At 45.3% G+C, this 25,288-nt stretch overlaps 1 protein-coding gene across 4 annotated transcripts in view; it reads left to right on the top strand.

Moving 5' to 3' along the window:
• ephb2b (eph receptor B2b) overlaps positions 1 to 25,288 on the top strand; it is a 117,864-nt gene that overhangs the window by 35,344 nt on the left and 57,232 nt on the right. For all 4 annotated transcript variants that reach the window (XM_047582814.1, XM_047582816.1, XM_047582815.1 and 1 more), the window contains exons 2-3: positions 9,652 to 9,731; positions 19,151 to 19,835. In XM_047582814.1, the coding sequence (XP_047438770.1) occupies positions 9,652 to 9,731; positions 19,151 to 19,835 (765 nt within the window). The remainder of the gene's footprint in view (positions 1 to 9,651; positions 9,732 to 19,150; positions 19,836 to 25,288) is intronic.

The following is a 25,288-nucleotide window of genomic DNA, read 5'->3' on the forward strand; positions in this document are numbered from 1 at the left end:
GCGTGCAAGGTGTTTTTGAAACAGATTTTGTTTGATATATATGATGGCACGCAAAACTAATTTGTCAAGCTTGTTGCTGCTGTTTTCAGTTGTCATCTGCAGCTGTGGCGGTGTGGGGGTAAATCTCTGCACACGCTTGATATGTCTCCAATAGAGCAAAGGAAATTCAAGCTGTAAAGAGCTTAATAATACAGATAATTGTGCAAGTTTGGTCAAATAGAGTAACTCGAGATTTAAAGGACTTGCAAACAGCTACGAGGTTTGGTAGCAAAATGTTGATGATCACAATGTTGATGTTGTAAATGATGATGGAGATATCTTCATTTCATTTTTGGGGATTTATTTTTTAGTTGTTTGTGAATGTGTTTCATTTTAACGATGCTGGGTCGTCTGTTATCCACAGAATATGTTCATTCATTCCACAAAAATTGAAGCAAATGCAAATTTTGCTTCTTTCCATTCTGTCAGCGTCCTCAGATAAGACGACTGTGGGGCATCGCAGTGAGGTCCTAACATTAAGTTTCTTTCCCTTTGAACATTTATCCGTCTTGTTGCCCATAATATTTAATATTCCACACAGTTGAACCCAAATTAAGGCTCTTCATCATTTACACTATTCAGGAGATATGCTGCATAAAGTCATTTTCATTATGGATTCTAGGATCCTAAGATGCTCCTATAGCTCAGCCTCAGCTGGACATATGCTCTGGATGTGCCCTGCTGTTACTGACACTTTTTTTTTTTTATATATTCTCCTACAATGGTAACTAGACCAACTATAAACTTAAAGACGTCCAAATTACAATCCAGATATGTCCTCCACATTTACATTTCTAGGCCTAGTTGCCATCGGTCAACAGGCAGGGACTCCCTGTCAGACTTAAACACTGATGTATGTATTATTCGGTGATGTTTATCAGACTCAGACCAACATGCCGCTCTGAAGCCTTTACTCTGAACCTTATCACCAAACTTCAAATGATAAGGGCCCAGAGCCTCCGCACAGGAATTTACAACAGGATTTAAAGCGTCTTTCAAAGGACGAAAGGGTCTTTAAAAATGATTTGGAATCGGTCGTAAACTAGATTAGTTTGTCAGACCTGACTTATCTCATGATATACGTGGTAAAATCCTTTTTTTTTTTTTTATCAGCTAAACAAGGACGGGCCGTCACAATAAAGACAAAGACACTAATGCGTGCGCACACATGCACTTCCTCTCCAGCCTTATGTTAAGTCTCGAGGTGTGTGAATTTCGCAGCGGAGTGTTTTCCGCCAAATAACGTCCCTCGGCTGGTGTCAGCCACCTACTCAGTGGCCCCACAACTTACCAGAGCTGCCAATCATAACTGTTGGCATGGAGATGGCTGCTCCCTTGACTACCGCAGGCATTATCTGATGTAGGACGGATTAGGAGGGGAAATTGGTCCCTTTGCTCCCACACTTTTAGCGGCGTAGATTTTGAGCTGGGGGGGACATCTTGTCTTTTGGACTAATGCGTGCGCGGTTATGTAGCTCCTAGGAAAACGACGACGGAAAATATAGAGAGAACAAACACACTCAAGCGAAACAATGACCCACACACTCACAAAATAAAGGTTCACTTCATGTTCTTGCATGATCTTTGTGCGTTGTTGAATCAGCCATGTTTGACTAATAGCTGGTAGGGAAGGTGTGGAAAGCTTGCGGTGGTTATTTCCATGAAATCAATTAGTAGCGGTATTTGAAAACTTGTCAGTTTAATAAAAGGGATTTGTGCATCCCTGTCTAATTTTGCCGCAGGTATTTCTGCCACACTAATAAGTGAACAACACAGTGCTCACGCAACACTTAAAATGACTGGCGGGATGAATGTCACCACAAGTACGGCCTCTCTTTTTTTTTCTTTTTTTTTTTTTTTGTTCGTGTTCTTTTCAGCTGCTGCTTATAAAAATGTGGGACCCCATTTACAGAATTTTCCGCTGCAATTTTTTAAATGTACTGATCTGTTAAACAGACCTCATTGGGTTGTCAGGGATTTGGGAAATATGGAAAGCGAGCTTATAAATTCTCGAGCCTGTGTTATTAGCCAGATTTCTTTCACACAACTCGTGATTGGCCAGGTGACCGTTCCCGCTCGCAATTTATTGCTGAGCTTGATGTCTCTCTGTCATGAAATATGGTGTCACTCAGAGCTGAACTATTTTAATGGTGCGACTACACTAATGACACGCCCACAGGTGTCGGTAATAGTAAAAACACATCTTGACACACGGATTGGGAATCTGCGCTTCAGGATGATTGGCGTGACAACGGGAGTGTTGTAATCGGGGGTGGAATACGACATTGACAGTTACCGAAAGCTAACATGCAGCCTTGCATGGAACGGTGGAGCGATTTTAAGATAAGCCTCTCCACACTGACACTTGACAGGTGTTCCATTGGAAAGGATTCCCAAAGAACAGTGTTGGGCCCTGTTCAGACGTGGTGTTAACACCCATCTGAGTGATCCAGTCGCACGCAACTGGCTGGCTTTAAGTGCAGGTGTGAACACATCGAGGAAGCATTTGAGAGCCGATCGCTCGTTAGTGATGCGTCCTCAATTTGGAGGTGGGCTGTGATCACATTGGTTAAGCAGCGTGAATACAAATTGTGTCCCGGTCACATTGACGGACCTTACGCTACATTTACAGTGTCGTCCATTAGCGGTTCAGAAGATGGCACATGTTTATGACACCGAGCCCCCAGTTGCTCCACTGATCTGTGAACACGTTTGCATTTGTTTGAGGTGAACGGTAGATGTGTTAGTGTGACTGTAAGGCGCTTTGAGTACAAACAGGGAGAAAAGCACTTAAACCAAGGCCATTTACCATCCACTCACCTGACAGCCTAGTCATAAGTGGAGATTCGCCTCATTCATTCAGGAAGAAAAAAAAAAAAAGAACCACTATTATAAATGATTACCAGAAGAGGCGCTAAGTGTTGTCTGTTTATGAGTAATGACAGCCCATTAAAATATTTAGTGGTAACTGTAAACAACAAATTAAACGGTTTAATACGTTTAGGCTGCGCGTAATTCCGTACGTATCGGCCCGTGGTTAATTAGAGCCATGTGGAGTTGAGTTCGCTTTGTGAACTTTATGAGAAACTGTGACTTGATCTACTTTATCTTTTAAATCAATCTGGATTAAAAAACAATATTTGTCCACCTTTGTTTTACTAAATAAGATCTCACTGTGGTCCACTGGAAGGGACTGCACTTTGCTTCTCTGTTACCCTGAAACACGCTATAGGAAATTTGTCAGCCGGCATAGAAACCACCACAATGCAGCAACCTCTGTAGGAGCCTCGGCTACAGCGATACCCTCTCCAAGCAAAAAGATAGTCTGCAGTTGTAAATACATAAATATGTAGTCTTTACATATAGCATGACCTCCAATTTTACAAATGTAATGAGCATATATTATATATTCAACCTATACAATACGTTAGAAGATGCAACACCTACACCATTATAATTCGCAGGTTATTTTCAACCATTTTTACAACCATTTGGAAAAATAAAAAAAGTCCTGAGATATGAAGTCAGTTGAAGGCAGTTTCAGTTCTATAGGCGACCTGACAGCAATTCAGTCATATGTCAACGAGGAGTTTTTGCGTCTCTTACATTGTCTCTTACGTCAGCTTGCTGACAGGTTCAGTTACACTGACTGATAACACAGCCTGGCCATGTAGGGATTACTGTCGTACATCCTGCCGGACGCCCCAGGGAACGCCATGCTGTATCATTCTGTCAACAGTTAGCGCTCTGAGAGCGCTCCGCTTTCTGCGTCCGTGTTTGTGTGCGTTGTACTGTGTTTCACACTGCACCGTGCTCTGCCAAAATCAACTGCGCCGCTTCCTCCCTCATCGTTCTTTGCCTTTCGGAAAGCGCGGCCATCTGCGGCCTTGATGAGGTGGGCCTGAACTTTGAGCCCTTCCCCATTGCTCCCCGAAACACCTTCATCATCGTCATTCCGACTCCGAACCAGCCTTTTCAGGACGCTAATATTAACCTCCGCACCACATAAATTTCCCCCGATGTGCTGCCTCACCAGAAACACACCTGGATTACCCCGGGGCCGCATGCCACGTCTGCCTTTGAAAGCAAAGTTAAAAAAAACAAAAAAAAAGGTGTACTTGTGGGCTTTGGGTCGATACCACATGGTCGCCGAAGCTTGTTTCATTGTAAAAGTAGGATTAAGAATTCATTTAGCACACAGGGATAAGCTGTTATGTGACAGTGGTGGGAGCTCTATACTGCACCTTAATGGGCCCAGCTTGCGCTGACAGATAAGTTGAGCTGAGTTGCTCTGGACCGGGGGCTCCAGCCACTTCTTCCCTCTAAATGAAACAGACTATTATTATTTCAAACAGGCCATACAGTAGCTTTGTCCGTCATTAAAACTATGAATCACGTCTCTACACATGCACCGGCTCCCTCAGGGGTATATCAATGCCTTTCCCCTTAATCTGGGCAGATTTCCGCGCGGGGTCCACTCATATAGGATTCTGTTTTTAGCACAACGAACAGCTTGCTCGTGTTACTCTGCGGCTCCAGCGCATACTGCAACCTTCCCACAACTGCCATCAAATACTGTGGTTTCAGGTGTTCGGCGAAATAAAAGAAAATACGCATGCACTTCAGCGGTGGTTAAAAAACCGAGCTTGGCACAGCGTGACTTTTATTGAGAGAATGTTTTGCTGCTCTTTAGCTTGCGTTAGCCGGCTATTATCACAGCAACGGAAAGCACCGAGTGCGGTTCACGTCGATGTTAAACTGAATGTTGAGGGATTTGTTCCATAGAGAGCAGAGGCTACAGCTCCGCCGGCAAGAAAGATAAAAAGAAGTCATGCCTCCGAGCTGCTTCATGCTGTTTTGGAGGTCAATTGCTTCTTCAAAATACCCTCATTAAACTAGAGGGCCTAAATATAGCCTAGTTAGTTAGAAAATTGGTATATTCTCTTTGATTTGGATTTAAGCTGCCATGTCAAACTCATTTATATGCAAAGTTTCTTTTTCTTTTTTTTTTTTTTTTTTTTTTAACGGTGATGCAATAAAGTGCAAAACAAATTGTTGAGCCGGGCTCTTCGTGCTGAGAAGGGAAAGCAGAGGAGAAATATCTTAGCATATAATTACACACGAGCATGCGCCGGCATGTACGTCCTTATAATTGAAAGCCGAGAAAATGGCTGTTTGTTTGAGGAGCTGCGCTTTTTCGCGGCGCCCGCCACCGGAAAAAGGTGCGCAGGTTCAGTTCGGGGATTACTCGTGGCAGCAGAGACATCCATCATTCGGACCGCAGGATTCTGTCAGTCTACTCCAACTAATTGGCCATCGGTCTGTCAAAGCGGGAAGTCTTTGCCCTTTGGCCGAGTCATGAATAGTCAGTCACCATCATAAACCAACTGCAAACGTTGAGAAACAGGCTGACAGGAAAAAATAAATAATGGAGGCTCACATGCACATTCCCTTGTGCACAGAAAGCGAACAGATGAATAGATTTTGCACATGATTTCAAACGCAGCGTTCATGAAATGTTATTACCATCTACTATTTATTAATACTATTTAGTATCAGTATACCTCGTTTGCTTTTTGTAAGAGTTTGCAAAGCGTTTATCTTCTTACTTGCGCCGCTTGTCTGAGCTGAAATGTGTTTTCTGTGAACAACTCCTCTCTCTGTGTCCTTCATTGCAAATGCTGCTGCTTTCTTTAGAAAGCTGAGATGCAGCACTGACCTCTCTTAGAGAAGAAGAGTGTTGTTATAGTACCATGGACCCCCCCTCTCCTCCACTCCCCCCGCCTGTCACTTCAGACAGCCTCTCACTTGAGAGCTCTCTCTCAGATCAGCACTAAACTCTCTCCTTAGTCTCAGGAAGTGTTGGAGGAAGCACTCTCAGTCTAGTAGGCTTTTCTTAGACTCTCAGGTCTCATTGCATATTCATAGCCCCCCCTCCGCAGTCGAGGGTATCAAGTTTAAAAAAAGACAAAAGACATCCAGGTTTGAATTGTTCACCGTCGCATTGTTAATGCTCTCTGTAATTTCAGGAGCGTAGTAGGCCTGCGCGTTAATGTTTCATATTTGAAAACATCTCCAGGTAGGCAGTCGTTGCCGACTCGGACTATCGGCGTGAGGCCGTTCACCCGCGAGCTCCAGCAGTTCCAACACTTTCATGCATCACTCCGCCGCCGCACAAATAATGCAGAGACACTTACTGTTGTAAGTGGGAAATTGAGAGGCTGCAATTTGTCATCAAATCTTGGGAGAGAGTCCTTCTGCACAACACATTGTGGTGCCGTGCAAAGTCCATTACTCTACGAACAGCTCTGCACCGGGCCGGCAGATGTTTCCCTCTGTACTGAGCTTAAAGGAACCATCCGTATTTAAACAATTAAACATTTAGTGAACATGATGTTGCCCAATGTTTTAAATGTTGTTAAATGTTGTTTTAAAATCATAAGGTTGCCCACATGCAAGTCCTTCTGAAAGATGAGAGTGGGAAATTTTTTTTTGCAAAAATTGCAAAAATACACCCATCAGCCATAACAATATGACCATCTTCCTAATACTGTGTCTGGTCTGTTACTATTATTGTCATTATTATCTATTCATCTAGTGAATTTGGATTTCCGGTCAACACCTTGTGCTGTTTTTCATGTGTTTTGAGTTGTCCTTAAACCGTTTTTGTGTGACGACCATTTCTTTTGTCGGTGGTTTTAATGTTGTGGCTGATCGGTTTAAAGACGTACTCACTTTTCACTCGATTTGTTTTCTGGCAACGCGCCAACTGGGCACTCCCAAAACCAATCAGAGCCAGTGTCCTGTTCATCTCGAAATAAGTGAAGAAATCGCGACCCGAGGGCTCATCTGTTTCAGCTTTGCACGGAAATGGACGAAGTTCGGAAAAAGCATAACTAGAACAATTTAAAAAGCCTTTATTCATATTAATACACCTTGATTGATACGACTTAATGAATCCAGCTGACAGTCAGGTTGCACCTGGTTTTCTAAACTCTAATGTCTATGCAGAGTATTGTGTGTCATTAGTCATCAGGACCTAATGGAGATCCTGTTAGGCATTTAGAATCATCATATTACCCGGCTAATTAAAGGGCCTCCACCCAAGAGCGCTTACTTCTCTGTGACCTTTTTTTTTCGATTGCTCTGTTGACAGTCCTCTCAGGCCTGCGCCTCTTTATTCGCGCTACACAGCGCTGATTGTACCAGCCGGGGCAGCGGTAACTTGATGTCGACGCACTCGTCCTCAGAAGACGCTGCTGACATTCCCACGAGTGGCGAAATCCAAGTGCTCTCATTGTCAACAAGTGCCCGCAAAGAAAAAAAACAAAACGAAGCGATTCCTGTACGTGGATTTGCGGTGAGAACCCCTACGCCGAGTCCTCCCTCTGATTAATAGCCGCCGTATCCTGCTGAGCGGCCTGTGCTCTGCCACGGCTGGGGGCTCGGGCCCGAGAACGAGGCGGCGGCTGACAGTGGTGAGCTATGTGCTGCGCCGCTTCACGGGAGGTAATGAATCGGCGTGGCCGCCCGGACTGAAGTGCAGACAGCAGGAGGAAGAAAAGTGATCAGTCTTTCAGGGTGACGTACTACTTGTCCAGCATGTGGGCCCGCTGATAGCGGGGGAGAGACGGAGCGGGAGGGAGAGGGAAAAATTCGAGGGGAGGGTTGTTCTGTGGAGGAGAGGGAAAGAGGGGAAAGTGGCGTGAAGAGAAACGCGGCGAATGTGTGGCTTCGGAAAAGCGAAAGAAAAGAGAAAAGGGGAGTTTGGGGGTAGAGGACGGGGCGTCACCCGCTCGGCGTTCAAATTCCTAGGGAAATTTGCTCCCCGTTCGCCCACAACAGTCCCTAAACCACCGCAGAGGGGGTTCATTATTCTCACTTTACTCCTCCACTAATTATCATTATCATTTGCGGGAGATAATTATCATTTCACTGCCTAACGCCCATGTAGACTGCTCGCACAAGGTTATCAATAGCTGCTCAATTGCAGCCTCATCTGCCTAATTATACGACTGGAGCTTTGTGATAACTGAACGGGATGTGAAGTCTGGTATTAAGTCTTGTGAGTGCTGGTGAGATGCTGAAAGTCAGCGAAAGGCTCTGAAATAAACCGGCGCTCGTGGAGCCTGTTAATTAAAAGCTGTGGCTTTCGCTGGCATAAATAAATGAGAGGAAATCCAGGGTCATGAAACAAGTGGAAGTCTCTAAAATATCCTGCGACCTGGTAGAGGAGCGAGCCCGGAGCTCTAAACCAAATCCTGAGGAGCGCAGCTTCGAATCCTATGCCTTTGATTTTGTTCTTTCACCACAAGGAAAAAATTACTTTTCCCATTTTATCTGATTTAATGGAATGCGTGTCTTCGCTTGGCTCTCCTTTCAGTTAACCCGCGCTATTAGGACCACTCGAATTAGTTTATATCACAGCATTAATGAAGAGCCGGAGCGGGCGGTTGTCAGACCCGTATGACAGTCCCTCCCCGCGACTTAGTCTGACCTTAGTGGCCGTGTTTGTCGAGGGCCTTTCCCAAATCCCTCTGTGGCATTTTTGGACTTGCAGCTGACGCCTTGAACCTGATGAATGGTCTCTCCATTTGCTGCAGCTCAACGCAGGAGAAACAAGGCCGACGCAGGCCTGATCAGCTGGAGAAATTCATTAGGCCCGACCTCCGCTGAATACAGAGAGTAGCCGAGAGGCGGTTTGTGTGTGCGGGTGAGGAGGCACGAGGGCATGGGCACAGAGATTAGGGGGAAAAGAGGCAGGGAAGGCGACGGCGTGAACGCCTCGGTGAGCGTATGACGGGCAGTCGGGCCGGGCTGGAGGAATGTGTGCCACAGAGGACCTCATGACAGACAGAAGGCACATTCTCTTTGACCCCAATTACCAGAGGTGTTTCTTTCCACCAGCTAATCCCTGGCATATAGGGTGGCCCCTCCTCCGCGCTGTGGAGATTTGCTTTTCCAGCTTGTTGTTTTCACCACAGTCATATGAGTGATGGCATAGTTCTGCGGACCGGGGATGTGTCTGACCTGTTATAAAACCGCCGGCAATCAAACGAACGATTGTTCTTTTTTTTTTTTTCATTGAATTCTTTCATGTGTAAAACGTTGGTAAAACCAGACGGTGATGTCCTAAATGTGAATTTTGTCCAACCAGCAGAGCAAAACAGAAAGATTTGAATTTTATATTGTTATAAAACATGAAAAAAGCTTTTAATTACCAGCTCACTTAATTGCTAATTAAGTGATCTTTTACTGTGTTAGCAGTTTTGTGCTAATTGATTAAACAACTGATTACACCAGTATTCTCTGTTTCTCTCTGATGCCTGCGTTGGATTACCGTCTATATCTGAAGTGCTTGTTTACATTTGCAATTACAACACGGCATGATTAGATTACATTCTTCTGCAATTTGCTCTTGTCTAAAAGACGGGAATGAAGACAAGAAAATATACATCTTGAAAGCCCCTGTAATTTTCGGAACTCTTCAGCGGACATTACACTATTTTCTGCCTCAGTTTGTATTACTCAAGCGGTTTCTATGAAACCACAGTGATGCTTTTCACATCGTAAGGAGTTTCTCTGACCGACTTCTCCTCCGTCTCTCCGCAGAAACGCTCATGGACTCCACCACGGCCACGGCGGAGCTCGGCTGGACGGTCTACCCCGTGTCTGGGTCGAGCGACAACAGCGTAAGTGACCTGCCGTTAATTAAATTATTTATTTGAGGCGAGCGACTCGGACGCGGCGTGCGCGTCTCTCCGCGTTCGATGTAAAAACAAAAAAAAAAACTGCAGTTAATGTGTAAATTGGCTCAGCCCCCATGATATCTTTATTTCTGCTGGTAGTCAGTGTTTCGGTTTCTCACTCTGAGGTCAGAGATCAATCGGGGAGCCAGCCTGCTTCCCACAATGAGCCAATTTATTTCCCCCGACTGCCGAGCAACGAGTCATTTGAATTTAGCGATACATTTTTCTCCATAAACTCCACACACTTGAAAAAGAAACAATTTTTAGTGTGGTTCATGTTCATGCGTTTTCACCGCTACATTTTTGAATATTCATGCATCCCATATTTGGATACTTTTGCGCAAATGATTGTTGTAGCCTCATCTGAACTTTCTGGTTCAAGGCAAACCCATTAAGAAGGGAGAATCATAAACTTGAATCTAAGTAAGTGTGATCTCATGCCAGACTGGAAGCATTGTGTTATACGGGCCTCGCTGGTGTTTGATGCACAGTATTTCCACACGGTTTGCCAGGGCTCTGGTTGCTCCTGGCCACATGTGAGCCAGGCCCATTTAAGGCAGCCAAAACCAAAGTCTGAGACTGCTTCACTTTTTTTTTCTCCGCCACAAGCTTTAGACTTCTTAGAATTTGTCCAAAGGGGAGGAGGGGGGGAAAAAAACGAAAACGTTGTAGACTTATTTGCTGGTGCATTTCAAAAACCCGCTGCCGATTTTATTCAATTATTTATGCTTCTGTGGTTTGTATTAAAGATGGTTTGAATTATACTCCATCATGCTGCGTCTTTTTGCGCCGAAAAAAAGGAGGGAAAAAATGGCAGCTTCAACAGTTCTATGATATGACTTCAAAGCTAAAAAATGTAGGACAGCTCCATCTCTCTCTCAACCTGAGGGCACGCTGTCTCCTCCCTCGCTAATTTCTACAATCAATACCAACGCACAAAATGCGCTCGGTTTCCCCTCTTTCCTTCCAGCTCTGGATCCAGTCTGCGCTGAAAGGGCCCGGGCGCACTCCCGAGACAGTTTACACCACATCTTCCTTTAATCCCTGCGAAATGTCAGAGTCTGCAAAACATTCACTCAACGTTTTCTCATGATCAGATCGAATATTAAGTGGAAACTTCAGGCTCGAAAGTTGAACGCTTGAGAAGAAACTTCGAAAACGCCACGAATTATTTAGCGCCGCGAAAAGTGGCCAGATGTGAGGTGAAATTAGCCCGAGCGTCGAACGGAAGACCCGTGAGCCCTTTCGAGAGCTGCCTCCGTTCCAGTAAAATTTTGGCGTGCGTCTTGATGCTGTGGTTGTTTTCGCTTCCAAATCAAAGCGCCCCACGATCGGTTCCGCTGAAGGACTCTTTTGCCTCCAGATAAGATCGTGCCCCCTTGTGAAAACCTCCGCACGCAGCCGTGATATACCCCGCTCTCGGAGCGCAGCGAGACGCGAAGTCTCTAATCCCCCCCCTGGATTTAGGCAGGTATAGGTCGGCTTTATCGGCGTGGGCGCTGGAGTTTTACGATGATGTGGCTGAACTTGACGTAAGCTCCGTCCGCTGGAAAAAGCGAGGAATGGGGGTGATGGAAGATAGCTTGTCCCTCGTGGCTCGGGGCAACAGGTGCGGAAACGGAGCTCGCTCTCGCTCTCGGGTCTAACAGCAAGAGGTGCTTTACAGAAGCTATTGTCTTACACACATATATGCGCGGCTTCGCGGGCTTAGCCGGTGGATCAGTAACATCCAGCAGAGCGCCGCACCAGCAGTTGGCTTTCACTGCTCTCTGTAGCTTCATGAAATATATCCTGACTTGGCATGTGATACGTTGGAAATGCAAACAAGTAACGGTATAATATTAAGTCAGAAATGTTATGGCAGTTGCTGTTATTCTGCTCTTATTTTACAGGATGTTTGAGTAATGCCTATCAAATCATTATTATAAGAAATTCCTTCAAAAATATAGCTATAAAATCACCTTCCCGCTGATTTGTACGCAACAAAAATATACACCAGCGTGTATAAATCAAGTTTTATAACCCCCACCGTGTAGCCAGGCGGGCCCTTCCTTTTAATTATGAGAAACGACAGTCAGGTGGACAGTGTGTTGTCCCTGGGTCAGCCAAACAACACACATTCATTATTCTTGATAGCAGCTCTGAAAGCACACAACCAAATGAGAGCATCGCCTCGGGCAGCTGAGAAGTTCACTGTCTTCTGATGGACACTCACAGATTCTGACAATGAAATCGACGTTTCCCTCCCACGCAGGAAAGCTGGTGCAGTAGTTTGACTTAGTGAAGACCTCCTAATGTTAATACGTATAAATCTCCTTTGCCTTTTCTCAACGAGTTTACATTTCGGTTTTACTGTTTTGACATGAGCGTTCAAGAAAGTTGCCGGAAAGGGAAAAAAAAAATTTTAAAATTGCATTGCAAAGAAACTTCCCATATGTGTGGCTCCTTTGCAAAGTTCAGCTCAGAGATACTGACCCGTTGAAAATCTGCTATGTGACACGTAGCTAATGTGTAGCCGGCCGGCAGAGTGGGGATAAGTGGTCAACGTGTGCCTGTCAAGTGGAACGGGGAGACGTGTGAACATCAGGTCAGAGCTCCTGGCCCCGCTCGCGGCTTCGCCAAAGCACCGACAACGCCGGCCGTTTAGAAATAGACTTACGGCCAAAAGGGGGCGCGCGCACACACACACACACACACAACCACAGCGGAGGGAAAACTGAGGTCTCCTCAATCTACAGCGAACATAATGAGGCGGTGTGCGCGTGGGGGAAGGTTGTCATTATTGGATGTGTCACGACGCGGTGCTGTAGCAGGATACGTCGAGCGTCACGTAGCCTGGTAGTTTGGTAAAAACAAAGCGGTTCCTTGTGATTTATCAAACGCGCTGCGTATTGCATCAGGATTCCTTTCGAGTTTGATTACGCGCGGTGTAATTGTGGACGTGTGGTGAACCGACGCGCTTTGTTTTTTTAACATAATTTCTCTTCCTTTACAAGCAATTTGTCGGACACTGGTCCACTGGAGTTCAAAGTGACCGCTGATTTGCCCTGATTCACAATTAAAGTCTGTGAAATTGCATTTTAGGAGCTATACAAAGAAGTCCACAAACCTAATCCACATGGAATGTGGGTAAAATATGAAGTTCTTCGAGTTTCACATGTTGCACATTAGTAGTGGACGGTGGTAATTGAAGCTGACTACGGCAGACAGTGCTACTTCAGTGTGTGCGTCGGAGAGTGTCTCCTCTCTCTCCGTGAAGACAGGACTCCTGCAGGATTTGCCTCCTATGGCCCCTCTCGTAGTAATTGAATGCAGAGAGTGGGTGTCATTTGTCCTCTGTCCCTCTAGGGAAGCCAGTGTTGCTCTGACAGATTTCCCACAACTGCAAATGGGGCAACTGTGCCCCGGGAGTTTTCCACTGGGTCCCTCTCTCTCCGCTTTTGTGTGAATAATTTATTTACTTGTGTCAGTGATATAGCGGGGAAATGTGACATGTGCTCAGGACCGGGGAGCCAGTTCAGGTTAATATGAACATCGTAATGACAAGATGTGATAAATACACGGCTGACGTCGTGTCAAAACAACGCAAGCGTTCGACGTGCGCGCGTTCTGACAGTTCTTTCAGCGCGCTGCGAGACTGACGGGTCACTTTGTTCTGGACACTTTGTAGCTGTTGAACAGGCCGTTTCCTGCCGCGTTTGGCTTGTGGTTGTTTAACTTTACTGCTCGATGTATTTATGCAAGTTGTGCTTAATGGTTTGCTATCATAAGCTTTTCAGTATAATAGCGTAGAAGGGCTGTAACATAGCCCACCGTTGACCTTAGCAGCGGATGCAGTGTTAGACGTAGCTCTTTGTGTTGACTTGATTCTTTGTCTGGTCTCCTAAATAACAGGTTTATAATCATTCGCGCATATTTGAATATTGGTCTTTCAACAAGTCTGCGACTTGTTCTCGCCAGGCGGAAAGACTGTACTTATCAGAAATCTGACTGGCTGCTGACAACACAGTCCGCAGGGAGGGTATTTGTGGTCAACTTGTTGTAGCCAACACACTAACTCGCTGACCATCTGCATCTTGGAAGCGTTTTCCTGGTTGTGCGGGAAAATCCTGACAACTCGACAGCGTTGCCTTCGCTTCGAATATATTGACGAAGTATAACGTCCCCCACTGGAGATATATGACAGGTGACATATCAGGCGGATTTTTTCGCAGCGCATTTGTTACCAAACTATCCTTGAAAGTAGTTTCAAGCTTTAGGCCATTTTTAAGGCTTTGCATTGTTTTCATTTAGGATTGGAAGTTGTCGCCTTTGTGTCAGCGCGGCTGTAATTAATTGCTTTAAGGCTAATACAGACACATGATGCATTGCGTGTCCTTGAGCACCGCGCTGTGAATGATGTCGAATTAAAATGCCAGTTAAATGGATGGATAGATTAGGTGCGGTGCGCAGTTGAGTTTGCAAAAGCACTCGCTGGAAAGGAGAGGAACGAGCCCTTGAACTTATTATATTGTTCCGGCTTGTGAATGAAGCCGTCTTCGGTGAATCGTCTCTGCGGTACGGTTAACTCTGCTCCATACCTCAGCCTTGTCGAAGCGTTACGCATGGCTCTACAGATAAAGCAGAGACCTACTGTCAGGGAGACGTATGGATTGCAGGTCAGCTGAACTTTACTTTGTCTCAGCGCAGATGGCACAAGGGATATTGATTCGCAACCTCATTCTCGGTGAGCTTCACTGAACTGTGGCGTCTCGTGTAACTCCGGAGGAAGAGAGGAGCAGCCGACACGTAGCAGCCGAGCCTGCCCTCACCAGCAGAAAAGAAAAAACGACAGCGGTGGTCGATTTTAAAAGTGATTAAACACAGTGATTCTTACGTGTGTGACCTTGTGCGTCCGTACCACAGGCATTTTATTTCTTTTTGTTCTTTTTTTTTTACCTAACCAAGTAGTTTTGTGCCTAAGAAGAAGAAGAAATAAAAAATTCTGCAAATTGCTGTCATACATTTCATATCTTTTTGGGAGTCACTCTTAATCGATTATATATGATGACGAGTCCTTCTATATTCCTGGCACCATGGTGTACACCTATTGTGGGGAAAAAAAAAGCGTTCTAATTCATCTTCATGAAGGTTATAACTGAGAGAGCTGTCGATCCACCGATACGTCAATGTTTTCATTGTGTAGGCTGTGCTTTGGAGTACTATTGAACTGTGTTGTGTTGTTATTCTGGCGACCCTGTTTCAGTCGCTGGGCTGGGCTGAACAACAGAAACACTTTGGCGTTCTGTTCACCACAATTCAATACAATTCAGTACACCACAAGCTACATCCTCCAAAATGATTTAAACTATCACCTTTCGTGTGCTATCTCAACATAAACTGTGCAGTCCTTCGCTAAATCCCCCTTCATTACAACAGTCATGAAGGGGGATTTAGTGCAGGGCTGTTACGTTAAAATGTTTTGGCGTGTGACTGCTGTGGGTTTTCTGAGCAGGGCACTAGTTTTTCAGTGTTATCCCTCCACTATTTATTTATTCCTCCGTATAAATAAAGTACCTGCCAATAAAACCACTGACAGGTGAAGTGGATGAGATAGGCTGACATAGGTTCACCTATCCTCCAAATTCCCTAGATCCAAAATTGATCAAGTATCTGTAGGATGCGCTGGACCTAGTCTGATCCACAGAGACACCACAGGACGCCCTCAGAGGACCCATGTCCACTCTCTGATGAGTCACAACTGTTCTGGAGGCACAAGGGAAACCTACACAATATAAGGAAGGTGGTCATAATGTTATGCCGGATCAGTGTAGCTAGTCTACCATCAATTGTCAGGGAGACGACCGTTTAGAAACGCGCTCGGTGAACAGCTGGAGCGTGTTTGGATCTAACTGCAGACGTCAAACGTGGGCTCTTATCAGACAGCTTCAGGGAGCAGGAGCACAGCAGCGTGACTGTAAAGTGTTTATGTTCATTCACTTCTTTCCTGTAACGAGAACAATGTTGGGGGATTCTTAAGGGTCCACTGATAGTTCATTCAAAACCGCTTGAGCGATCAAATAACGCACGCAGATGATTCAGTCTGTTTGGGGTAACAGACGTTCAGCGGGAGCGACCAAACGCTGTAAATTATTCGCCATTTTGAGCCATCCGACCCAGTGTTGTTAGACCCAGGACCCCAGTGAGAACAGTTAAAACACATTCCTTTCCCCCCACTGGGTTGTCATCATAAGAGCGCATTTATCAGTGGAGCAAAGCACGTGTACTGCATCAATAAAGAGCCATTTTAATTCTTAGCCTCGTAACCAGGCAAAATATCTAAACTATTTAATTAATGCAAAGCAGCTCGTGATAAGTCTGGTTGCGCCTTTGATTATTATTACTTAGGATTCAGATTTTAGATTTATTTTAAGTTCTGGTAATGCACTGTTCAGTGCACTTAGCCGTATTCCGCAGAGAACATTTGTCAGATGTATCAGGTTCTCTGTACAGTATAAGCTTAGTCGAGTTTTAGTTTCCATCATCATCTGAGGGCAGCTCATACCCTCCAGCTAATCCATCCTGACATCCAGCACCGGTGTTACCTCCACCTGCTGTATTTAAAACACATGACCACCCTGTTACAGCACTCTCTTTAAATAGCCAGGGGAAAAAAGCTGTGAAAATGAAGACGTTTCTTCTAATTTCACACTCTGCACTTGATCGTTAGGATCTTATTATGCCCCATTTGCTTCCCTCCACTGGCTGCGATGAAAGCGGGGCAAAGAGGCCACGACAGGACAAAAAGGGGCCCTTCATCAAAACACATTTTGTTTGGGGTCTTTCTTCGTCAGACTCGACCCCCCCCCCCCCGCGTCACTGCCAACACTTTCTCCTGTAGTTTCCCCTGTCTGCATCCCTCATTAGCGGCAACCCCCACCTGTCTCCACATTCAGTTTATTAAACTGCGATTGTCCGACGCTCTGTTCTCGCTAGAAGCCGGCTCGCCGCTCTTGTTTAATTGGCCCACAGCCTCCCCGCTGCTCCTCAACAAGTGGGAAGGTCAATGGCTGCTCATGACCTGGGATGATGATGTCTGCCAATGCTGGGCAAAAGACAGACTCCAGGCGTAGCACAGTGAACCGGCTTGTATGTGTGTAATGCTTCGGCTGTTTGACGCTAAAGCTGTTGGACAGAAAACGCAAGAATTCAGTTTGCATCGACAGATATTTCAAATTTGAGGTTTTCCGCAGCTAAACTGTCATTGCTGTGCTTGAAAATTGAATTTATAGGATTTAAACACGGCTATATATTCTAAACTAAATTTGTCTTTTTTTTGTTATGCAGTATTCTATATCCTCTCATTATTGGTATTGTTTTTGGCTTCGCTTCAGGCTCTTCTGTTTAGGTTGCCGCCTATGATGGTGTGGTTTTGGGTCAAGCCAAGCATCACGCCAGCAGTGATTAATTAGGACATGGGAATTAAGAAACCAAAGCGGTTCTAATTGGTCAAAGCGTTTGATAGAACGCGGGTTTGTAATAAGAGGGGTGACTTTCTTCTCACAACCAGTCAGAATCTGTCAAAGTCCTCACTAAGTGGGCTCTAATTTGAGAAATTATATCAGCTGTGAAGTGAAGAGTGAAGGGAGGGGGGGGGGGGTTTGTAGAGTGGTCGAAACAGTTGAGGGTGAGAACGGGATTTTTTTTTTTTTTTTTCTTGGCTGAGATGTTGAGGTCAAGGTCGTGACCTGCATGGCGGTTGGAGTACATGGTGTTTAAAGCTGGTTTGATCCGTGGCCAAGGGGCAAGAAACCGCCGAGGTTACATCTGGATTGTGTATAGTCAAAATGAGCACTCGGATTTTTGTGCATCCTGTGGAATTTGAGCTAGTCCAGCATACCCAGAAAACATGGAGTGATTTGTCCCCTGATTGTTCCTCGTATGATTACCCGTGTAATATGATTATTCCACTTTATTCTGACTTTCATCTTTGGAAATTCATGCCATGTATCATCAGTGCTTTGTAAATAACCCATTACACTGTGTGATATAATGATACTAATAATAATAATGTGTCCCAACAAGTAAGAATCTAGGACACGCCAATGTGATTAATGTTGGCCTCAGACTACAGGGGTTTCAGGTTGATTCATCCCAGGATTCACCCTATCTGAGACTCATCCGTCGACTAGAATATTCAATATTTGGATGATTGCTTCAGAGAGAGGTCACAGAAAAGCTGATGATGCCGAGAAACATTACACATTCTAGCCTTTAGGGCTAACGTTAGCTAGCTAGCTGCTGCAGGCGGATGTTAAAGGTGACGGTTAAAATCACATAAGTACTCTAACACAGGTTTTTTTTAGTCCCGCTGCTTCTTCTGGTGTGTTCAGCAGTTAGCAACCCAATGTTTAGGTGCATTACTGCCACCCACTGGACCGGAGTGTAGATCAGTACGTTTACAACAAGCTGTTGCACCGCAGTCTCGGTTTTGTTTACATTCGTTTCCACATGAAATCACATGGGGCGATGGCTTCAGTGCTCCTTGATCTGACAATCTACTGTAAATACCACGCTGTGGTGTTTGTGTTGCGATATCATTTTCAAAAGGTGTAGCATGTTCAAGTTTATTTGAAAAATAAATGTGAAATTTCCTGTGAAGTGGGTGAGATTTGAAAGGATTTTTAAAGGTCTTGTAGTTTGACCTCAGCTTTGATGTCATGTCTCAGATCCTATATTTAATACTTAATAGTAACAAATGATACCCACTTCATTCCCTTGCTCAGAAATGTTCCAAACTTGCTCAACCGAGGACAACTGTTACCATGAACTGAAGTCATAAGTCACAAACAGTACACAATACTACACAATAGATTAGGATAAACCCTGGATCACCTTGAAAGTACAGTAAAGTTATTATGTAAGTTTATAATAAGTGGCCTTCTTAACGTACTGTATATGCATTCCCTTCAGAAAAGGAAGGACATGCTGGAAGGCCTGGTTCTCATTTACTCCTTTAAACTAATGTCCTTGTAAGTGTGTGTTGGTGGAGATATTATGTTTCTTCTCGCAGTGTAATCAGTTTAATCAAAATATTGCCTCAAGTAGATTACTCCTGGCATTCAAAGTTATGATAATAAGCCTCTGAGAAACATAGTTGTTAATGCTGGAAAATAGGCATCCGTGGCACTTTATGACAGTTTATATTAATATGAGACATGCAGGCCTTTACAGATGAATTATATTTAATTGAATACATCAAGGTAACTATGTGTCTCAATTATCAAATGTTTTTCTCTCTATTATATTCCTTTTCAGGGCAAGAACATGGAAAAAAAAATAATAATTGACATCATTTTGTGTTGTGTGTCCTTGATCAACAGTGGGAGGAGGTGAGCGGTTACGATGAAAACATGAACACCATCCGGACGTACCAAGTCTGTAATGTTTTCGACAACAATCAGAACAACTGGGTAAGGACAAAATACATCCGCCGCCGTGGTGCGCAGCGGATCCACGTGGAGATGAAGTTCTCAGTGAGGGACTGCAGTAGTATCCCCAACGTGCCGGGTTCCTGTAAAGAGACATTTAACCTTTATTATTATGAGTCGGACTCCGACACGGCCACCAGGACGTCGCCGGCTTGGATGGAGAACCCCTGGATCAAGGTCGACACCATCGCAGCAGACGAGAGCTTCTCCCAGGTGGACCTCGGCGGCAGAGTGATGAAGATCAACACCGAGGTTCGGAGCTTCGGCCCCGTATCGCGAAACGGCTTCTACTTGGCCTTCCAGGACTACGGCGGCTGCATGTCGCTCATTGCCGTCCGTGTCTTCTACCGGAAATGTCCTCGTATCATCACCAACGGGGCGTTGTTCCAGGAGACGCTCTCGGGGGCAGAGAGCACCTCCCTGGTGGCTGCAAGGGGTGTTTGCATCCCTAACGCAGAGGAAGTGGATGTGCCCATTAAGCTGTACTGCAACGGGGACGGAGAGTGGATGGTACCTATAGGGCGCTGCATGTGCAAGGCTGGGAACGAGGCTGTGGAAAATGGCACCGTTTGTCGAGGTATGTTTTGCTCTTGTTATCGTATCTCTTTGGGCGGTAATCCAATCGCTAAAGTGTGCTATACATACAATGTTTATATTTATCAACAATTTATCCATTCCTCTTCAACAGATAGCGTAAATCCCGATGAATAACATGTATCAAAATACAACGGAAGGCAAAAATTCATAAATTCAACTGCAGTTATCATCACAGCACCATAGAAATATCATCATCCCTTGCCATTTCACATAATAGTTCTCTCTATAGTATAAGCCTTCAACAGGGGGTCCGCGGAGTTCACTGCAGGGGGGTCGCAAAATCTTTGGTTGATTATACATTTTTTAAATATTTTTAAATGTCCCCCCACAAATTTAAATTTCTTTAAATACACATTAACATGAATCCAACATATTTTAGTAAAGGGATATAGGGAAGCTTATTACTGAATATAGAAAATGATAATAAAAATGTGTATTTATAAATACCACTAGACCAAGTTTAATATACAACACATATAATAGGTGGAGGGTTCGTGCTTAATCTCTCCATCAGTTTGGAGGTCTTCTGAAGACCCCTGCTCTATAGACATGTTTAGTTTAGCTTGTCTAAGCTGAGTCAAAATGATGCCAGTTGCTCATCACAGGTGTTAATCACAACAACTTTTCAGGGAACAAATAGTTCCAAGCAAAACGACGGCATTTGGAGTTTCATTCATTCAGAAGAAAAACAAGATGAGAAAGATTTCAGCCGCTCTCCACGGAGAAACCCCTCTCTGAGCACGTTTAACTGAACTCCTGCTTAACAAACATCCAAAGAAACTATGAGCAACAATTTGGACTCTTTAAATTTCTGTGCTAATCTTTTGTCAGTAGAATGCCTCCCCCCCCATTCCACCAGGACAAAAGGGATATTTTTCAAAATTGCCTGCATTTTCATACCAATTGGAATCCCACGCAGGCGAATCGATGTGGCTTTTCAAAACATCAATGGACCCAACATTTACCTGTGCCATGCCCTATCCACACTCTGGCAGGTGGCATTTGGTCAACGTGCTTTGAAATCTTGATCGCTTGAAAAACAGCACGGCGGTGCGTAGCCCGCAGACTGGAGCCGTGCTGATCCGGCCCGGCACAACAAACCACCCACCTGCGCGTCAGATCGGCGTGTTGCTGCCTCTCTTATGTGCGCCTGTAATTAAAGCGCATCCCCCCAGCGTGTCTCTGGTGCTGGGAGTGGAAACATGATGGGTGCTGCCTCGCAAACACTGCCAGGCCCGTTCAGCGACTACTAATGAGGACGGGCTCCGGCTCCTCCGTAAGGAATTACAGGCCAACAAGAGGCATGTCAAGATCGCTACCCCGATGCAGCGAGCCACTCCGAATCTGCGTGCCTGCATAATTACACAAATCTGCTCGTTTTCTGACCTACATGTAATTCACTGCATGTGGTGGATGGAACATCTCATGGGTGTCCTCAGTCAGTCATGGTGTTTTTTTTTTTTTTTGCTAAATGGGATTATACAATTAAATGTTGTCCGCTCGGGGAAAGCATGTTGATCCGCTTCATGTCCTCGCAGCTGGGCTTGACAAAAAAAAAAAAAAAAAATGCAGCATTTCACCTTCAGTTCCTGATCGCCCATCTCTTTATTTCTCCTTACTTTCTGCACACTTGATGTGTTAGCCAAGGTCCACTACAGTTAAAGCCTCACTGACTGTACTTCACCGGCACCTCTGCAGCAGTGAAAGCCGTAGATTTGAGTGCTGTGCGGCAGTGATTATGACAGAGCAACCTGCACATGCTGGTCACCGTCTCCGTCCCCGCGTCTTCCTACGTCCCGCGCTGGCATGGCTGCACGTTAAAAGCTTTACGAGGAAGAACGTACCATCGGCGAGTGCAGCTGTGGAATGCAGCGGAACTCGCGGAGATGGGTTTTTATGGCTGTATATAATAGTTATGAGCTCCACTACAAACAATTGCAAACATTTGTGTATTTGTCCACGCAGAAAAAATAATAAAACCATTATAAGGATATTATTATGTGGTTCCCCCATTGTTCAGAAGCCCTTTTTGATGGAAGACTGCCATCCATTTGTGCGCTCTCCAGTCATCTTCCTAAGTACCGAAAGCTGATATCGGTGCCTCAAACTGTGGTCAGCCGCTGCCTTTCAGCTGCCAGAAGTTGGATAATGAATTGATCTATGAAAGATGCGCCTGTGCCTGCCGATATTATGGGGTAATGAATTGATTTGCGAGAGGTACCCTCTGAGGGTTTGGAAGATATCTCCTTTCATGGCTGGATTATGGAACCGCGGAGACGGCATTGAGGAGACAAGATGAAAGGCATTATTTGTACTGTAATATTAATAATGCATCCAATGCTTTGTTCCAACATCTCAAGTGAACCTGTAATTACGCATGTAACAATTAAACCCTTGGCAGGGATCCCGGCGAATAATTACGCTGTCATGAAATCTGTCAAAATATTGACAAGAAGAAGGGGGTGCTTACGTTAAATTGCTGAGGTCTTTTCTTTTCCTCCTTTATTTTTTGCAATTGTCTTACAAGTGAGATTAAGTTTCTTTTCTAAGGAGCGCTGGGAGTGAAGGAGCCACCCCAGCGCCTTTCAGCAGAGACGGCCCTGAGAGGAGAGATCTGATTTCCCCTCAGAGCCTTGAGGAGATGGTGCGCTACATGGACACATGAGGTCCTGTTTGCCCTTGCTGTTCTCTCCAGAGTGAAAAGCATTCTCCTCAGCGGGCCACAACGAGAGCCATGTTCATGGGTGGAATCGCAGACTCCCTTTAACAATGCCCATGTGTGTTTTTTCGGCGTAATCTGATCATCTAACCCCGCGCCATTGTGAGTTCAAGGGTCTCGACTGTGGGAGCGCGGCTCGCGTTATTGAGCGGCGAAGATTCAGATGGAGACAATCTGTCACAGAGATAACAACGGCTCGATTCATGCCGTGGTTCATGTTTTTGTCAGAAAAAGAGTCGTAAAAAAAAAATAATAATAACGAGCGGTGTAGTTTGCGCTGGCCCAGGTTTCTCAGGAGCGCCGCCGGATGACGTGACGCAGCGTGACAGTGGGCAAAAAAAAAAGGTGTAAGTGCTACACATTCGACGCACGCTTGCTCTCATGTGAGGTGGAAATAATTGTGCGAAAAAGGATTTTGACTGTAAAACCCATTACGACGGCAGAAACGGGGGAATTCTTTGCATTCTAGAGTGCAGAAAGAAGTGAGAGGCCTTTAAATTTATCACATGAATGCGACATTTGCCTTTTGACTGGTGTTTTACCGCTTCGCATTTAATAGTAATGCTGCCGCAATCTACTTTACGCTTAAGGGAGAACACATAAGAAGCGTTTATGAAATCCGGCGCCAAGAACTTGGCGATGTGAAGTGGGCAGGTACCGAGCTGAACTAAATTCAATTTTGGCGTCTAATGGGATCGACTGAGATGACAAAAAACACCCCGAACGTTCACTACAACTTTGATCCCTGCCGCCTAAATTCCATTACCGTGCTGATGGCGGGGCCTTGATCGTCGGGTCAACCCAGATGGCTCGGCGCCGTCCTCGCCTCCTTTACTACACTTGTCGCCGCGTCCACAAGCAGCCACTTTATTCCAAGATTTAGAGATAAATTATACAAACTGAATTTGCACACCGAGCTCCGCGTGGTGCCCCGGTCACATGCGTGATAAGCGTTTTCAGCTCACAGTGTGTCACATTCGAGGCAACACCAGGGCGTATAATGTCAGACTGAGCTCTGTATCGGTGGAAGTACAGTAGGTGCTCCGGCGCAAGGTTCCCGCAGTTGCACCAGAGCAATTAGATTAGGGGGGGAAAGGCTTCAGTAAATCCAAAGCCAAATGCGGCTGTAGATAAAGAGAGTTAAGGGGATCGAGTGCAAAGGTAGGCGCTGGGCAGGCACGATTGGATAGACATGATTGCACGGAGAAGCGATGGGGAGGAGGCGAAAGCAGGAAATGAGTCCCCCTAACCCACTGTCAGAATCCCAATTATTGCAGCCTCTTCGTCTGGAGAGGGTTTAAGGATGGAAATCAGCGCAGCACAGACAAATCCACGCCGCCGCCTTTATTTCCCTCGGTGCCGCCGTCTTTAACGGCAGCTCTAATTGACTAACAGCGCACGTGGGGGGAACATCCACGCTGATGACTGGTTGACTGTCCTCTGTGCGGGAACAAGACACAGAGCAAAACAAAACAAACACATCCCCTCGAGGCTTTTGCTGCATTGTGCATTGTGCCAGCAGAAGATGAAGGGAGGCTCGCGATGGGCTGCAGTAAGATTTAGGGGGAGGGCGGGAGGAAATAAAAGGGGAAAGAAAGCGAGACCAAAATGTCAACAGACTGCTTTACACAACAGGCATTCACACAATATTATGTTAAAGTAAAAGCCACACTTATTCTGGGAGATTGATGGCTGCTCCTGCTGCTGTTTCGGAGACATCCAGTTAAGCTTAAGGAATACAAATTAGCGCCCGAGCAGATGTTCGTTACTACGGCATTTGCCTGTTAAATGGCATCACAGACGACATGACATGGCGCATCCATCCTAAGCAGCATCCCTTCGTTTCCCTCCCTGATCTCTTTGTTTAGACCCAATAAAGGGCTTGTGATATGTATTTGACAGAGGCGGCATCTTTGGTCTGTACACACTGTAGGATGTTGTAACAGCAGGAGGCGAGCAGGCGAGCTCTAAGATGTGTCATTCTGTCCGCAGAGGCCCCAGGGAACATTCAGAAGCCTTTATTCCCTCTTCCCCACTGTGATGGGATTTCAGTATGACCAGGTGCTTTTTTTTTTTTCTCCCCCCAATCTGCTGTCCTCTATTTCTCTGCCTGTTCTGCACCCTGCACACATCCACAAAGTGGTAAAGAGGGAGAAAACAAGAAAAGGCGAGATGAGGAGCCTCTAATGAGAGGAAAAAACTCAAATTAAACAGCCCCTCTAACCAACGCTACTCCTTTATCTCCTGAGTGCATAAATGAAACTAGAGTGAGCAGTCATGTGTATTCACAGGAACACTGTATACCCATACTTACACTTTACTATCCTCATTTTCACAGCACATTCATCATACGCGGATGCGATAACGTGACCTGCGATCCCTGCGAATCTCCCTGAACTCAAAGATCATGGCCTGTTAAGCCCGTAAACGTTTTCCACATGTTTTTGCACATGTCGGGCTCTGCTCCATATGCCCCTCTGTCACACTGCTCATTATCCCACACCATCTTTTGAATCTCAAACTCAGACAGCATGACCCCTTATAATCCCGGCGCCTCTTTTCACATTATTGGTCATCTCATCGACCGTAGAGGCTTCCTGTAGGTCTGGTTCTTTCTAGTAACACCTATACCTGTCTCCCTCTGAGCCCCGGGATACCGCAGAGAGTTATCTGGACTTTCTCCATGAAAACAAAGCGGGGTGACAACTCTGAGG

This window comes from Mugil cephalus, chromosome 4 (genome assembly GCF_022458985.1).
Source record: "Mugil cephalus isolate CIBA_MC_2020 chromosome 4, CIBA_Mcephalus_1.1, whole genome shotgun sequence".
Lineage (NCBI taxonomy): Eukaryota > Metazoa > Chordata > Actinopteri > Mugiliformes > Mugilidae > Mugil > Mugil cephalus.